This window comes from Oncorhynchus clarkii, chromosome 18 (genome assembly GCF_045791955.1).
Source record: "Oncorhynchus clarkii lewisi isolate Uvic-CL-2024 chromosome 18, UVic_Ocla_1.0, whole genome shotgun sequence".
Classification (NCBI taxonomy): domain Eukaryota; kingdom Metazoa; phylum Chordata; class Actinopteri; order Salmoniformes; family Salmonidae; genus Oncorhynchus; species Oncorhynchus clarkii.
This window is the reverse complement of record NC_092164.1, coordinates 61,864,133-61,882,588: the sequence shown is the minus strand read 5'-3', so window position 1 is coordinate 61,882,588 and position 18,456 is coordinate 61,864,133. Positions and strand designations below refer to the sequence as shown.

Below are 18,456 nucleotides of genomic sequence, written 5' to 3'. Positions count from 1 at the left end.
TTCAGTGGAACTTTAAAAAATGTGTAATAATAAACTAAAAATGCTGTCATGCATCAGCAGAGCACCTGCGGGCAACCTTTTATTCTAGCTACGTTATGTGCATAAAATACAGTACAGTGGAGCAATTTCAGTTGTATTGAAAACCTCTCTAGTCTGTGCTTTACTTTCTTTAAAAAATAGATGATGAGATTAGTCACACCTCCCTGGTTTTCTGTGGAGAAGTAACCAACATTTATTGTATGTTGCTGTATGGCCAACGTTTGTGCATTCATTTTTACACATTCTCAATTTAAAACTATCCTCTGTAAAACAAGGCTACCTCTCCAGGTCCCTGTACCTGTCCATGAATTAGGTATTGTGTTTTCGAATGTCCTGTAGAGTATGTGTTTATTACTCACACTATAATGTTGTTTCAATTCATTCTGTCATGCTGCATGACTCCCAAGCCCCTCCAGCTTTATGCCTGCTGGGAGTATTAGAGGATCATTGTGAAGAATCTGTGAGAGGGGAATCCAGAACACATTAGACGCAGGGGTGGGCAATTCCAGTCCTCAAGGTCCTGATTGGTGTCACAGTTTTGTCCCAGCCCCAGCTAACAAACCTGACTCCAATAATCACCCAGTCATGATCTTCAGTTTAGAATGCAATGTGATTAATCAGCTGTGTTTGTTAGGGATGGAGAAACAGAGTGACACCAATCAGACCCTCGAGGACTGGAGTTGTCCATCCCTGCTAATTAGAGGATGGGCTGTCTGATCTAGCACAATTGAATGATGGTCAAGCCAAGAGTCATTGAGATAGGATGATTAACTATGGAAACTTATCTGAAGTCAGCATCACCTTCAGGAAGATCAAGCCCCCTGGGACAGTCATACAATTTCATCAATATATCACATTCGCTGCTGGAATAGAAATGACTATATAGTTGGCTTTATTGTGTTAGATATCAATTGAAGAAGAAGAAGGTAGCGTTGATCAAAACTGCCTAATAACCCAATGGTTAGGAGTAAAGATTGGCATGAGACCATAACTTATCATGAACATTATGAATACTGCTACAAACATTATCTTCATCGTTCACCCAAATAACTGTGGGGCGGTCAGCCAAATGCCATAAAGCATTTCTTTACAGTGCTCCAGTATTTTTGGGGGGTCTGAGAAGAGTGATGTCTGGGTAAAACAATAGCTGCCGTTAGAGTCAAATTGTTCCACGTAACCTACCTGTTTCTCAAGTCTGATAGCCAATGGAATGGAGGTCCAAAGTCAGACTCTGTGTTAATTTTGACCCTTCTGTTGTCTTAAGGGTAAGAAATGACCCTCCACTATGTTTAACAGCAGAGAAAAAACCCCGAAATGATCGTTTGTCAACTTGATGACTTTTCCTAGAGCTGGGATCTTTTAATGTAGTACAGTACTATACTGACTCAGTTTTACAAATCTACCATTGTGAGTGTTTTAACTTTTTGTATTGTTTGTTGGATTGGCAATGCCAATGTCAGCTAGAGAAATATGCTAAGGATTATCACCACATCAAGCTATGTACTTGGAGTCAAACAGACAGGCCTGGATGAGATCTTTAAAGTCAGGGCTCTCCGCAAGGCTCACAAAATCATTTTAGACCCAAGCCATCACCTGTACCCGGACTTTGACCTACTACCTTCTGGGCGCAAGTATAGGGCACCCCCTCAGCAGGAAAAACACAACTAGACAATCACTTGTGCCAGGTGTGATATCCCTCCTAAATAGCTCGGGCTAATGTTCCTATCAACACAGTTGTTATTGGTATGTAACTGTTATGAAAGTTGTATTGTCCATTTTGTTTGTATTTAAATGCCACTTTAAATGTGTACATGACACTGCAACAACATTTTCCCATGGGGACAATAAAGTCAGTAAGTAAGTAAGTAAGTAAGTAGAGTGACCACAACATTAGAAAAAGTGAAACATTGCCTTTGTTCATATTTCCATGAAAGCTGTACACCACCAGGGTACAAAGATTGTCCTAGGGTCCTTTTTGACCCAGAAGTTATAAAATAATTTACGGCAGGGTAGCCTAGTGGTTAGACCGGAAGGTTGCAAGTTCAAACCATCGAGCTGACAAGGTACAAATTTGTTGTTCTGCCCCTGAACAGGCAGTTAACCCACTGTTCCTAGGCCGTCATTGAAAATAAGAATTTGTTCTTAAACTGACTTACCTATTTAAATTAAGGTACAAAAAATAAAACGTTTACTAATTGGGGATGCAGTCAGAGGCTATAAAGGTGCTGCAGATGACAGTCCCACCACGTCTCCCTTTGCTGAAGCCAAGAGTGCATGTTTCAGTGCCCAACAGGTCAGAGATCTGATTTCTTCAGATATCCAGGAGCAACAAGAGGAGGAAGAAGAGGTGGAGGTATCTGAAGAAAAATAAATCTGTCAAAAGGTTGCTGTCCTTTCTGGCAGCATTTGCCCAGCACGCCAGCAAAGTATGGCATTGAGATATGGGTGGGCTGTGACGCACAATCCAGCTACGCTTGGAAGATGCAAGTCTACACTGGAAAGCCAACCAGTGGAGGCCCGGAGAAGAACTATGGGATGCGGGTCGTGCTTGATGTGACAGATGGACTGAGGGGGCACAATGTCACGTGTGAAAGCTGTTCAGGGTGCTGAATCTTGTCCTGATCCACCTGAGGCTGCAGCTGGTACTATGTGCTGCACATGTGAGAAATACATCTGCAAAGTCCATACACACACACTTGCATACTGTCCTACATGTGAGAAATACATCTGCAAAGTCCATGCACACACACTTGCATACTGTCCTACATGTGAGAAATACATCTGCTAAGTCCATGCACACACACTTGCACACTGTCCTACATGTGAGAAATACATCTGCAAAGTCCATGCACACACACTTGCATACTGTCCTACATGTGAGAAATACATCTGCTAAGTCCATGCACACACACTTGCACACTGTCCTACATGTGAGAAATACATCTGCAAAGTCCATGCACACACACTTGCATACTGTCCTACATGTGAGAAATACATCTGCTAAGTCCATGCACACACACTTGCACACTGTCCTACATGTGAGAAATACATCTGCAAAGTCCATACACACACACTTGCATACTGTCCTACATGTGAGAAATACATCTGCTAAGTCCATGCACACACACTTGCACACTGTCCTACATGTGAGAAATACATCTGCAAAGTCCATACACACACACTTGCATACTGTCCTACATGTGAGAAATACATCTGCAAAGTCCATGCACACACACTTGCATACTGTCCTACATGTGAGAAATACATCTGCAAAGTCCATGCACACACACTTGCATACTGTCCTACATGTGAGAAATACATCTGCAAAGTCCATGCACACACACTTGCATACTGTCCTACATGTGAGAAATACATCTGCAAAGTCCATGCACACACACTTGCATACTGTCCTACATGTGAGAAATACATCTGCAAAGTCCATGCACACACACTTGCATACTGTCCTACATGTGAGAAATACATCTGCAAAGTCCATGCACACACACTTGCATACTGTCCTACATGTGAGAAATACATCTGCAAAGTCCATGCACACACACTTGCATACTGTCCTACATGTGAGAAATACATCTGCAAAGTCCATGCACACACACTTGCATACTGTCCTACATGTGAGAAATACATCTGCAAAGTCCATACACACACACTTGCATACTGTCCTACATGTGAGAAATACATCTGCAAAGTCCATACACACACACTTGCACACTGTCCTACATGTGAGAAATACATCTGCAAAGTCCATGCACACACACTTGCATACTGTCCTACATGTGAGAAATACATCTGCAAAGTCCATGCACACACACTTGCATACTGTCCTACATGTGAGAAATACATCTGCAAAGTCCATACACACACACTTGCATACTGTCCTACATGTGAGAAATACATCTGCAAAGTCCATACACACACACTTGCACACTGTCCTACATGTGAGAAATACATCTGCAAAGTCCATGCACACACACTTGCATACTGTCCTACATGTGAGAAATACATCTGCAAAGTCCATGCACACACACTTGCATACTGTCCTACATGTGCTAATTAGAGTTGATTGATTTATGTTCTTCTCTTTTTAGTTTTGTTTTCTATTATGTTATTCTTATTTATTGTTGTTGTTTATACACCTTGTGGGTGGGGGCAATGGTTCAAAAACTGGGAGAAGACTAGTATTTTGTAGTTGAATTCCTCATTGTACAATATATAAGAATATATCACCATGTTGCCTAAAACGTTAATGAATGTTATTGTTTCTCTTCAATAAAGTGCATTCAAAACTACTTTCTGCACATTTCTGCTACTTTCTTAGGCTACACAAGTGCTATCTCTTGCTAAAAAAATGATGTTTACACCTATGCCGTACCTTTATCAATAAAAATAATAATAATAATAAACCTCTACTTTAGTAAAGAAAACAATTATGCCAGGTGTGTTGTAATAAAAACGGGTGTTGCCCACTGATTAAATGCAGTGTGTCTGCTTTGTGAAGAGGGAAAACCCAGACATTCACAAAGTTTGTGATGAATGACAGGTTGTTTAAAATTCAATTAAGGTGCTTTATTTTTCGGGGTTTAGTGAAGGCGGGTCATTTTTTTTACCCTTAGGACAAGGGGAGTATACAGAATGTTAATACTGCACAGGGGATAATAAGGAGTGTCTGGGAAGAGTGAAGAGCGAACCCAACATCTATTAACATAGAAGGGAATAGGCTTCACACTGGGTATCTGCTTGCAGGGGTGTCCTGTTTGTAAGGATGTATTATAATAATATAAGAAATTACTCGATTATGAATGATAAATCATGTATTTCAATACATCACTGCAGCATCATACACTTTCCTGCAGGTTCCCGAAAAAGCCCGACCTCACAGGCTAGTTCCAATCAGGTGGCGTAACGTAGGGATTTAAATTAAACTCTTTTCTAATTTACACCTGTTGGATTTTCTATTGTTGCTGAATGGATTAGCTATGTATTGGAAACTCTGAAATGAAAATGTTATTTCAGTCTATTTGTGAAGATAAACTAGACCCTGGCTAAGTACTGTTTTCCCTCTTTCTCTTAGATCCATACATTCTCTTCTCAGACTGTAAGGATTGAATTATGCTTTGTGAATGAGGCCCCTGGCAGCCATTTACTGCAACAAAGAATATAATTTGGATAAATATCATCTCAGCCTCAGAAAAATACACACTCTATTCTGCCATTCTGTTTGTTTTTGACCACAGCATTTTGGATTAGAGAGGAGCATTACAGCAAATTACTGATTTTACCGTGCTTGTGTTTTGGTGCGGTTCTTGGGTGAACGGTCTGACCCCTATACACACGGAGCCCAGACTGCAGTTTGGACAGCGCCACGTCGACCCTGCATGCTGCAATGAAACAGATGAAATATAGTTTCCGGTATCCAATGGGGTGGAGAGGCCTTGACTCACTGTATCAAAGTGAGGAGGCTGTCAGTGAATCAGCAGAGAAGAGGGACTAGAGCGAGGAGGGGAATGAGGGAGGAGAGGAACGAGGGAGGAGAGAAGGGGTGCGGAGTAGGAAGGTGGAGGGCTCTGCCACAGAAGGAGTGCCCGTGGAGAACACTGATTACTTACTTTTAAAACATCAGTTTGATGGAGAGACGCGCCCCGCTTCCCAGCGGCCTCCCATCCGTCTCTGACGCTTGGTGGTGATTGATGAGGCGTCCGCCAGCGTTGTACACTGCCTGCCGCCCAGAGCTGATGCAGAGGCCAGCCCTGCTTCTCTGTTTCTCCCCTCCATGGGTTGGGGGTGTGTGTGTGTGTGTGTGTGTGTGTGTGTGTGTGTGTGTGTGTGTGTGTGTGTGTGTGTGTGTGTGTGTGTGTGTGTGTGTGTGTGTGTGTGTGTGTGTGTGTGCATGCGTGAGGCTGTGTGTGTATGCGTGTGTGTGTGTGTGTGTGTGTGTGTGTGTGTGCGTGAGTCTGTGTGTGTGTTCCACGTATTTGTGCGCAATCACCTGCCACCAGTTTTAATTAAATGGCCGGCAATTAAGACAGATTCACTGATTAAGGAACACTAAACCTGTTATCATTTGTTAATAATGAATCTCTCTCCTTATTTCACATGGAGCTTCCTAGAGCATATTGATCCCAGCTAGATGGGACTTGGAACACAGATGTTCGAGAATTCTGTGGTGTGTGTGTGTGTGTGTGTGTGTGTGTGTGTGTGTGTGTGTGTGTGTGTGTGTGTGTGTGTGTGTAAAGGGTCACTTTAGGTCTATTGATATGTTGTGGGGGGAGGGTCTGACCTTCTGTCGTACCTCTACTAATAGATTTAGGTTTAATGTAGTCTGACATTGGATGTGTGTGATTTAGGTTCATATAGTCTGACATTGGATGTGTGTGATTTAGGTTTAATGTAGTCTGACATTGGATGTGTGTGATTTAGGTTCATGTAGTCTGACATTGGATGTGTGTGATTTAGGTTCATGTAGTCTGACATTGGATGTGTGTGATTTAGGTTTAATGTAGTCTGACATTGGATGTGTGTGATTTAGGTTCATGTAGTCTGACATTGGATGTGTGTGATTTAGGTTCATGTAGTCTAACATTGGATGTGTGTGATTTAGGTTTAATGTAGTCTGACATTGGATGTGTGTGATTTAGGTTCATGTAGTATGGCCACGTGTAGGGGAATGCACACACACACACATCCAATGTCAGACTACATGAACCTAAATCACACACATCCAAAGTCAGACTACATGAACCTAGATCACACACATCCACTCTTCTGCAGACTGACATTGTGTTTGGAATAAGTGCTAGGCTACTTTCCACTTTATTTTCTGCGTTTTAAAAGTGAGAATTTAGAAAAAAAAGTATATTCTTTCCTTCCTGTCGGATATTGAACTCCTGTCTGACTACAGGCCCATTCAGCCAGCACCGCAGGGATTTTAAAGTTAATATTAGAATTGCATTGAGAATGCTTGAGTACTTTGATGACACATCGGCGAAACTGTTGCTATGTAGCCCCCAAGTCTCGCCAATGTTGCCTCTTCTTGTCACTATCAATTCACACCAAGTTATTTCTGAGACCGTGAACGGTTTTCAGAATCCAGAAAGACAGGACATTCAGTGTAAATGCCTGAGTGAATAACCCCTTACTGTTGCTGTGGTGGCGTTGGCCCCGCTCTCTCTTTCTCTCTCTCTCTCTCTCTCTCTCTCTCTCTCTTTCTCTCTCTCTCTCTCCGCTCTACCCCTGCCTCTCTCCCTCTCTCTCTCTCTCTCTCTATCTCTCTCTCCGCTCTACCCCTCCCTCCCTCCATCACTCTCTCTCTCTCTCTCTCTCTCTCTCTCTCTCTCTCTCTCTCTCTCTCTCTCTCTCTCTCCGCTCTACCCCTCCCTCCCTCCATCACTCTCTCTCTCTCTCTCTCTCTCTCTCTCCGCTCTACCCCTCCCTCCCTCCATCACTCTCTCTCTCTCTCTCTCTCTCTCTCCGCTCTACCCCTCCCTCCCTCCCTCCATCACTCTCTAGCTCTCTCTATCTTGTCTCATGCAGCCAATGTTTGTGTCATTTATATTTTGTCAAATGGAGGGGAGATAGAGAAAAGGCTCAAGCTTTGAAACTGGGACGTGTGGGATGACTAATCAATTACCTCCGAGTCCAGTTGGGGATGTCACAGTCTCCGCACCGTGGGCCCCGGCCCGCTTTACACCACAGTACAATCAACCCACTACATTTTGAACACATACAGTGAAAGAGAAGGGACTGACTGACGGGGTGGTTGGTTGGTGGTAGAGAGGCATTAAGCCTCAGACTTGGTGTCGTCTGCTCACTGCAGAGGGACAGTGATTGCCAGCCTAGGCTGGATGAATACAGCGACGTCTCCTCAGCTCCGTTCTACTCTGTAGGCTATGTGTAATCATGGAACTATTGTGACAATGACATGCATGGAAAAGCCTCTGAACGCCACAGAGAGGACAAGTCTACCGGAGCCACTAGTACTGTAGTTTAGCTTTCACATCATTTTTTATTTTATTTTACCTTTATTTAACCTGGCAAATCAGTTAAGAACAAATTATTATTTACAATAATAGTGTAGCACTCACCTGTATAACATGGGAGGGATGGTGACAACCCTCTCCATCTGTTCGAACTATGTCCAGCGCAGAATGGTATAACTCATGTAATTAACATATTATTGGATGAGACTCACGACGCTACTGGTACCTTAACTCGCTGTGTGGCCAATGATGCTCTCCCACATAAACTAAATAACCCTGCGGAGTTGCCTCCTGCACTGGTAATGAAGGTGCTAGTTCAAGTAGATTGCATTTCCTCCACAAATACGTGTACATTTGAAATGGATTCCATGCATAACATTTATACTACGGTTATTCAAGTATGTGAAATGATTTAACTCAGGCAGAGTGCCAGGGATACTGTTATTGTTATGAGACCTCTGTTGTTCTTTACATCGGTTCTACACATTCCTAACATTTTCCCAGTGATACACATTTTCTGTATCACCCAGTGAGGATCTGTGCTAAGCACAAATGTTCCTATTCACTCTTTCTACAAACCTTATGCTAAGAGCAATGGATACATGTAATGCAATTACAGTCACTTTATGCAAATACTATATTTCCAAAGGAGTTGAGGGCGGAGTGAGTGAGGTTAAACCAGACAGTGTTCTGTTCTGCTGTCTCTGCCTCTGTCCCAGGATGCTACCCAAATGGCACCCTATTCCCTACATAGTGCATTACTTTTGACCAGGACACATGGGGATCTGGTCAAAAGTAGTGCACTATACGGGGAATAGGTGACCATTTGGGATGCTGCCACAGTGCGGGTAATGGAAGAGACTTTTTGCGTAATAACATGAATGATATGGCACAGCTCCAGCTTGGAGAAGCCACTGAGCTGTGATCCATGTGACCGTGTCCTTTTAATGACATATCCCACCAGTAATCAATAAACGTTGGTGTGAGGCAGAGGTGGGAAAGAGGGGAGGGGGAGGAAGAGGAGGAAGGGAGAGGAAGAGGTGGGAAAGAGGGGAGGGGGAGGAAGAGGAGGAAGGGAGAGGAAGAGGTGGGAAAGAGGGGAGGGGTTAGGAAGAGGAGGAAGGGAGAGGAAGAGGTGGGAAAGAGGGGAGGGGTTAGGAAGAGGAGGAAGGGAGAGGAAGAGGTGGGAAAGAGGGGAGGGGGAGGAAGAGGAGGAAGGGAGAGGAAGAGGGAAGAGAGCCCAGTCCCTTCGGAGGCAGTTTCCTCTGGCCAGCTCCTTTGTGTGTTGTGGTGGCATGGGCCAAGCCGTGTGAGGGCGAGGGCCAGATACACGGTCTACTCTGTAAGCATATTAAGGCCATGCCGGTGTGACATTCTGAACAGGTGGATATGCTGTAGCTGATCCTCTGTGACTAATACTTAAGCTCCTTATATGCTTTGTTTATGATCTGCACGCTGTAGCCTTCACTTTGTGACTAACATATAAGGGTCTTCATACATTATGCTTTGTTTATGATCTGCACGGGGTAGCCTTCACTTTGTGACTAACATATAAGGGTCTTCATACATTATGTTTTGTATACACTCCGTGTGTCTACACACCAGAGTGTGATGCTTCCAATACACTGACAGTGTCCGTGTGAAAAATAGTACGCAGCATCATCTGGATGTGTGTGCAACAACAGTTCAACATTCACCTTCTGCTACTGTTTCTGTCAAGACGTCTACGGATACAGTTAGACTCATATGTTGGATAAATCCTAAGTATGCACCACACAGAACGCACTGCAACTGTCTCTGCAACGCAACGCTGCAAGGTAAACACAGAGTTTCACTGGAAATGAATGTCATTCTGCCGTACCAAAAATGCAATGACGCTGTCGGTGTGATAGAAGCGTTAGGCTTTGGCCAAGGGGGTGTGGCTAAAACAGTTGAGGATCCTCCTCTTTTGCTGTGTTCTCACCAGGGGAATGGACATCCTGTTCTACTATCAGCATTTCTCCATTCAACATTACCCTATGAATATGAACAGTTGTATGTCCTATTGTCATTGATGCATAATAAGCAATCTGAGTTTGGATTTTGAAATTCCACCATTTTTACTTAGGTCTACAAGATGCCATTTTTTTTTTAAATTCATTAGATTTTTATTACCTATGTACTGTGTCCCAACCTTGTTTCAAAAACAACAAAAAAAATGGTTATCTTTTTTGATTGGCTGAGACTGTAGCATGCTGACTTTGAGTATGGATGTAAAAAAAAAACTAATGATTTTTTCCTCTTGTTTCACTCAGGTTATCTGGGATGAATGTCCCGTCTCCTATTGTCAGCAACAAGAACTGGCTGAGGCTACACTTTGTAACTGACAGTAACCATCGATACCGGGGCTTTAGCGCCCATTATCAAGGTAAGCCTCTGTTTCAATCAATGCAAAGACGCTTAGGAAGGAGTTTCCTGACCACCTAAAAAAAATAAAAACTTAAATAAGAATGTAATCCTTTTAAAGCCCTGAGAGAATCAACACATAGTGCTCTGAAAGGGGGATGAATCCTACACCTCTTCACTCTGTCCTCCTCCTTAATTCGTTTTTCTTCTTATTGTCATGATAGGGCTGTCTTAGATTTGCTGTTTTCTTTTCTTTTCATGTCATTTTTTGTTGTTGTTTCAGGCTGACGTAGTCATTCTATCATTCTGTCTTTCAACTCTCATGATTACAACTACAAGATACATATTTATTTTCTCATGGAAACCGTAGATCCCGAGGACCTGATTTGGGTGGGCAATCAGAGCTTCCCTTTTTTCAACTTTTAATTAGAACCCTCTCTCTGTAGCAATGCCAACTACCGTATGCACAGCACATCGCAGCACAGCATTCAATTAAAAAAGTGTTTTTTTTGCCTCTTCCAAACTAACCAATAGATTAACAACAAATCACTTCTTCTCCTCTTTTTGAAATAGCCGTCTCTTTTTCCCCCCCATCTTATTCCAAAGCTGCTGATTATTAAACGAAACGAAGCTACTGTATAACAGATCATTCAGAATCATATACTCACATGTGCATTGCTGTGTGTTGTGGTTGTGGCATTATTCTGACACAAATTTACCATAAACCAAATCTTAAAAAATGTCCCCCACAATGAATAAATGTTGTCCTATTGAAGGACCTGGATAACATATAACATATGAAATAGGTTTGCCTACTGTTACATCTTGGAAAATTTGTTTGGTTTAAAAATAGCTCCCGGAACCACTTTATAAGATGACGAGTTGCTAAGTGTGCTTAATAGCTCATCAGATGCTTTAAAGCTAGACTCTGTGATTTAATAAACAAATAAAAACTTACATGTTTGTTTTATGACTCTAAACTCATGAGACATTTATTTTAGTTATATCCTTCAAGGATCTGCTGGAATTGGACTTTTTCACTCGAAGCACCTGTTAACACATAAGGTGTGAGTGTTTACGTGATATTCTTCAAGGATCCCACAGACTGTAGCTTTAATAGAATGTGAAGAAGCAGGGGTTAAACCAGGGATTCCCAAACTGTTTTCATCCACAGTCAATTGAAAAACATTCTAACAGTATTTCTGATTGTCTTCTCAACTTAACATCACATACATTTAGTGTGGGGCTATGACAGGCAATTTCAAATTAGTCTGACATAATGTCTCTAATGCTGCATTCAAAACAACTGGGAACTTGGCTTCACACAGATATGAGCTGGCGAAGGGTACCATGAGTTTTAATGATGTGAGGGAGACAGCAGAGTGTTCCCTGCACATTTTGGGTGATTTTTTAAAATTCTCCTGGGACTCCATTTACATATCAGGCGACCGCACATGGGGTTGTGACCCCTATTTTGGGAACCGCTGGGTTAAAGTCACACTGAAACAGATCTGCAGAGAATAGCTCAGTGCATCTGAATGGGTTTATTTCTGTCCCCGACACCTCTCCAGAGGACAATGTTAAAGCACTTTTCACCTTCTCACAAAGGACAACGTCTGTATTTAAAAAAGAATAGGGCATGAATAAATGATATTCTCATCATTTACTAACGATTGTAAATAGTTAGCGAACCATTTTTCTAATACCCTACTAAGTAGCTATTCATTGGACATCAGTATATGAAGTGTCCCACGTTGAGGACTTTTTTAATAAACGCGACTTATTGTGAATATTCTCAACGAAAAGGACGTTAGAACCTCGTTTATTTATTGGCTTGGTGCCAGGAACAGTAGTGGGTTCAAAAGGTCTTTAAAATGAACAAACCTTTACCTCCGCACTTGGCGAGATTGGTCAGCACGAAGATTGAGATTTGATCTTCATCTCTGCTGTTGATGTCTGCTTAGGGATGTATTCCCCTTGACAACGGCACTGTGTGTGACTTCTTAATATGGCCCTACTGGTACACACCACCTGGTGAGCCACAAGCAGCCCAGCTTCAATCCACCTGGTGAGCCACAAGCAGCCCAGCTTCAATCCACCTGGTGAGCCACAAGCAGCCCAGCTTTAAAGCAGCAGCTGCAAAGCACCTTAGGACACCAAAACCACCCCAAAATCCAATTTACCCAACGGATCTGTCTGAAAGAAATCCCATCAGAAAAAGCACGTTCTCATCTCTGATTGAACCAGTTATTGACATTAGCCAGCTGTTGCGCTCCCTCTCAATGCAGCTCATCTCTCATAGGAAGTCGGTGGCGGTCGAATTGAAGCTGTTATTGGCAATGCTGCTGGGCCTTTTTTCAAGGCCACCTCTGATAAGCAATGGAATGGAAGAGACCACGTCTCACCTTAATCAAAGTTTGAGGGGGAATTTGAACCCAGACAATGTTTGTATTTGTATGTGTGCAGCCTTGCTCCTGTTCAGCACTATTAGAAAGGAATTCACGTATAGCATTACAGTGCCTTAAGAAAGTTTTCACACCCCTCAACTTTTTCCACATTTTGTTGTGTTACAGGCTGAATTTAGAAAGTTTAACATTTACATTTTTGTCACTTGCCTACATACAATACCCAATAATGTCAAAGTGGAATTATGCTTTTCAATTTCAAGTTAATTTAGTCAACAAGTATTCAACCCCTTTGTTATGGCAACCCTAAACAAGTTCAGGAGCAAAAATGTGCTTAACAACTCACATAATAAATTGTATGGACTCACTTTTGTGTGCAATAATAGTGTTTAACATGATTTTTGAATAACTACCTCATCTTTGTACCCCACACATACAATTATCTGTATGGTCCCTCAGTCGAGCAGTGAATTTCAAACACAGATTCAACCACAAAGACCAGGGAGGTTTTCCAATGCCTCGCGAAGAATGGCAGCTATTATTTTAAAAAAGCAGACATATAATATCCCTTTGAGCATGGTGAAGTTGTTAATTACACTTTGGATGGTGTATCAAAACACCCAGTCACTATAAAGATACAGGTGACCTTCCTAATTCAGTTGCCGAAGAGGATGGAAACTGCTTAGGGAGGCCAATGGTGACTTTAAAACAGTTGATTGGCTGTGATAGGAAGAAACTGTGGATCAACAGCATTGTAGTTACTCCACAATACTAACTTAAATGACAGAGTGAAAACAAACAAGCCTTTACAGAATAAAAATATTCCAAGCATGCATACTGTTTGCAACAAGGAAACAAGGCACTAAAGTAAAACTGAAAATGAAATTAACTTAATGTCCTGAATGCGAAGCATTATGTTTGGGGCAAATTCAACACAACACATCACTGAATACCACTCTTCATATTTTCAAGCATGGTGGTGGCTGCCTCATGTTATGGGTATGCTTGTCATCAGCAAGGGCAAAAAACATAAAAAGAAATGCATTAGAGCAAAGCACAGGCAAAATCAAAGAGGAAAACCTGGTTCAGTCTGCTTTCCAACAGACACTAGGAGACAAATGTACCTTTCAACAGGACAATAACCTAAAACACAAGGCCAAATATACACTGAAGTTGCTTACCAAGATGACATTGAATGTTCCTGAGTGGCATAGTTACAGTTTTGACTTAAATCGGCTTGAACATCTTTGGCAAGACTTGAATATGTCTAGCAATGATCAACAACCAACTTGAATAATTTTTAAAGAATAATGTGTAAATATTGTACAATCCAGATATGCAAAGCTCTAAGAGACTTACGTAGACAGACTGTAATCGCTACAGATTCTGACATGTTTTGACCCAGGGGAATGAGATATTTCTGTATTTCATTTTCATTTGCAAACATTTCTAAAAAAATATTGGTTTACTTTGTCATTATAGGGTATTGTGTGTCGATGGGTGAGATTAAAAACAAACAATTTAATCAATTTTGAATTCAGGCTGTAACACAACAAAATGTGGAATAAGTCAAGGGGTGTGAATACTTTCTGAAGGCCCTGTAACTACCTAAATGTAGATGAGTTTAGCTGTGGATGTCTACTGTATGGAGTTCCTATGCATGTGTTATGCAGCCCATATATACACAGGAACTGTATACAGGACCCACTATAGTTCAATTTTACCAAAGAATCTGCACATCTGAGTTGGAAACCAAATGGTAATTTTCAAGCAACTTCAGGATTTTTATAAACTAACCGTCAACAATTAATCCAATCAATGATCCTCCAGGGTCCTTTCTCTCCTGTTCCCTAGAATTAAAATGTTCCAAACGCCCCCTTATTGCATACTGAATCACAGCGCACTCTGCCACTGGTCAGACCATTTCCCCAGTCCTCTAAGCAGTGCAGTCAGAAATAGGACTTCATGTTAATTCATGACCAGAAGACTGGTGTCACAGACAATCTCTTCCCCTGGAGCTAATGCCATCTTTGATAAGGCAACCTCTGTTCCTCTATCAGTAGACTACAGGCCAGTGCAGAGAAATGTAAATTAGAATTTACCATTGGCCTCAGGGGAGTAATTAATTTGGCAAGTCTTCACTATGTTTCTGTCAGATTGGATCCTTCAACCATTGGCCTATATCATAATGCCATTACTATTAGCGTGTTTGCTTCTACAGCATCAGGCCACTTAATAGGTCCCCAGTATTCCAGACGTCCATTTTGTTTGATTTGAACCTGGTCCAGTGTCTCAATTTAGACAGCCAGAGGCTTGGAGAGCCTTGTCTTTTCATCATGGATTGATTGAATGCTGCCAATTGAAGTTTTAAATCATCTTCTCTTAACAATCAGATCTGCATTCGAACTCAAAGTCATCAAATAATCAAATCAATAATCAAGTTGTTTCCAAACATATTGTGTGAGAATTATATCCAGGGAACACAGTACATAGGCTATACCATTAAAGGCCAAATCCATGCTAAACTGCTCTGCCACTAAGCAGCAAAACTAAAAGATCAACATCCCTCAACCCCTATCATGTACTTTTTTCAGTGATTTGGAGTGGCAGGCCATTCCCATAAAATCCACATTAATATATGGAAGTGTATGTTATGCATAAGCTGTTCAGGACAAACATGTTTATGTTCCTCTAAGAGCGAGCTATAGTGTTCATGGTAGTTATTTGTCCTGTCTGTGGTGACCGAGCACTGAGTAAAACCAGCGGGTTAGTTGCCACGATTTAATTATAAAAACGAATTATACCATAAAATCTGTCATTTAGTATGCAATCACTTTTGCACCGCATCTGGTACGGTTCCCAATCAAGGAGCCAAAGGCAGTCTAATTTGTATTGAAATGCTCTCTTAACAGGGGGACTTATGATAATTCCCACAAGTGCACAGATGTACAGTACCAAATAAAGGTTTGGACACACCTACTCATTCCAGGGTTTTTATTTTCTTCATTTGGACTATTTCCTACATTGTAGAATAGTAGTGAAGACATCAAACTATGAAATAACACATAAGGAATCATGTAGTAAACAAAAAAATTGTTTAACAAATGAAAATACATTTTAGATTTGAGATTCATCAAAGTACCCACACTTTGCCTTGATGACAGCTTTGCACACACATTCTCTCAACCAGCTACATGAGGGAGTCACCTGGAATGCATTTAAATTAACAGGTTTGCCTTGTTAAAAGTACATTTGTGGAATTGCTTTCCTTCTTAATGCGTTTGAGTCAATCAGTTGTGTTGTGACAAGGTAGGGGTGGTATACAGAAGGTGGCCCTATTTGGAAAAAGACCAAGTCCATATTATGGCAAAAACAACTCAAATAAGGAAAGAGAAATGACAGGCCATTATTACTTTAAGACATGGTCAGTCAATGCAGAACATTTCAAGAACTTTGAAAGTTTCTTCAAGTGTAGTCCCAAAAACCATCAAGCGCTATGATGAAACTGCCTCTCATGAGGACCACCACAGCAAAGGAAGACCCACAGTTACCTCTGGTGCAGAGGATAAGTTCATTAGAGTTACCAGCCTCAGAAATCAGCAATGAAATGCAACCTCAGATTGCAGCCCACATAAATGCTTCACAGAGTTCAAGTCACAGACATATGAGACTGCGTGAGTCAGGCCTTCATGGTTGAATTGCTGCAAAGAAACCACTACTAAAGGACACCAATAAGAAGAAGAGACTTGCTTGGGCAAAGAAACACAAGCATCTTATGAGTTCAACCACAGTGTCTTTGTAAGATGCAGAGTAGGTGAACAGATGATCTCTGCGTGTGGTTGCCATTGTGAAGAATGGAGGAGGAGGAGGTGTGATGGTGTGGGGGTGGAATTCAAGGCACACTTAACCAGCATGGCTACCACAGCATTCTGCAGCGATACGCCATCCCATCTGGTTTGCGCTTAGTAGGACTATCATTTGATTTTCAACAGGACAATGACCCAAAACACACCTGCACTCTGTGTGAAGGATATTTGACCAGGAAGTAAAGTGATGGAATGCTGCCTCCACAATCACCTGATCACCCAATTGAGATGGTTAGGGATGAGTTGGACCACAGAGTGAAGGAAAAGAAGCCTGCAAAGGCTCAGCATATGTTGGAACTCTTTCAAGACTGTTGGAAAAGCATTCCACGTGACTCCCTCATGAAACTGGTTGAGAGAATGCCAAGAGTGTGCAAAGCTGTCATCAAGGCAAAGGATGGCTACGTTGAAGAATCTAAAATTCAAAAGGCAATCGCACACCTGAGCTATCTTTTTTTAAGGTGCATGGTAACAGTTGAATAAAAATGAGAAAAAAGAGAAAACCCGCACACTACTTTTGATAGTATCACTGCTCTTTAAAATAAGCTTTACGTTTCGGCCTCACGGACTTCGCCAGAGTTTTTGCAAGTCAACCTTTATGTAGACATAGCCCCACCCACATCCATTCCACGCATCGAATGGGGTTGGAGTCGAGGGAAAACAACGCCGATACTGATTATTGGAGGACCAAACAAAGCCGATACCGATTAATCGGGCCAATTTGTATATATATATTTGTAATAATGACAATTACAACAATACTGAATGAACACTTTTATTTTAACATAATATAATACGTAAATCAAATCATTTTAGTCTCAATTACACAATGAAACATGCTCAATTTGGTTTAAATAATGCAAAAACACAGTGTTGGAGAATAAAGTAAAAGTGCAATATGTGCCATGTAAAAAAGCTAACGTTTAAGTTCCTTGCTCAGAACATGAGTACATATGAAAGCTGATGGTTCCTTTTAACATAAGTCTTCAAGTTAAGTTTTAGGTTGTCGTTATTATAGGACTATTTTTCTCTATACCATTTGTATTTCATACAGTGCCTTGCGAAAGTATTCGGCCCCCTTGAACTTTGCGACCTTTTGCCACATTTCAGGCTTCAAACATAAAGATATAAAACTGTATTTTTTTGTGAAGAATCAACAACAAGTGGGACACAATCATGAAGTGGAACGACATTTATTGGATATTTCAAACTTTTTTAACAAATCAAAAACTGAAAAATTGGGCGTGCAAAATTATTCAGCCCCTTTACTTTCAGTGCGGCAAACTCTCTCCAGAAGTTCAGTGAGGATCTCTGAATGATCCAATGTTGACCTAAATGACTAATGATGATAAATACAATCCACCTGTGTGTAATCAAGTCTCCGTATAAATGCACCTGCACTGTGATAGTCTCAGAGGTCCGTTAAAAGCGCAGAGAGCATCATGAAGAACAAGGAACACACCAGGCAGGTCCGAGATACTGTTGTGAAGAAGTTTAAAGCCGGATTTGGATACAAAACGATTTCCCAAGCTTTAAACATCCCAAAGAGCACTGTGCAAGCGATAATATTGAAATGGAAGGAGTATCAGACCACTGCAAATCTACCAAGACTTGGCCGTCCCTCTAAACTTTCAGCTCATACAAGGAGAAGACTGATCAGAGATGCAGCCAAGAGGACCATGATCACTCTGGATGAACTGCAGAGATCTACAGCTGAGGTGGGAGACTCTGTCCATAGGACAACAATCAGTCGTATATTGCACAAATCTG

General features: G+C 41.5%; 1 protein-coding gene across 1 annotated transcript in view; it reads left to right on the top strand.

Moving 5' to 3' along the window:
* Nucleotides 1-18,456, top strand: part of LOC139373820 (CUB and sushi domain-containing protein 3-like) — a 740,037-nt gene that overhangs the window by 335,888 nt on the left and 385,693 nt on the right. The window contains exon 6 of the mRNA XM_071114860.1: nt 10,328-10,440. Coding sequence (XP_070970961.1) covers nt 10,328-10,440 — 113 coding nt within the window. The remainder of the gene's footprint in view (nt 1-10,327; nt 10,441-18,456) is intronic.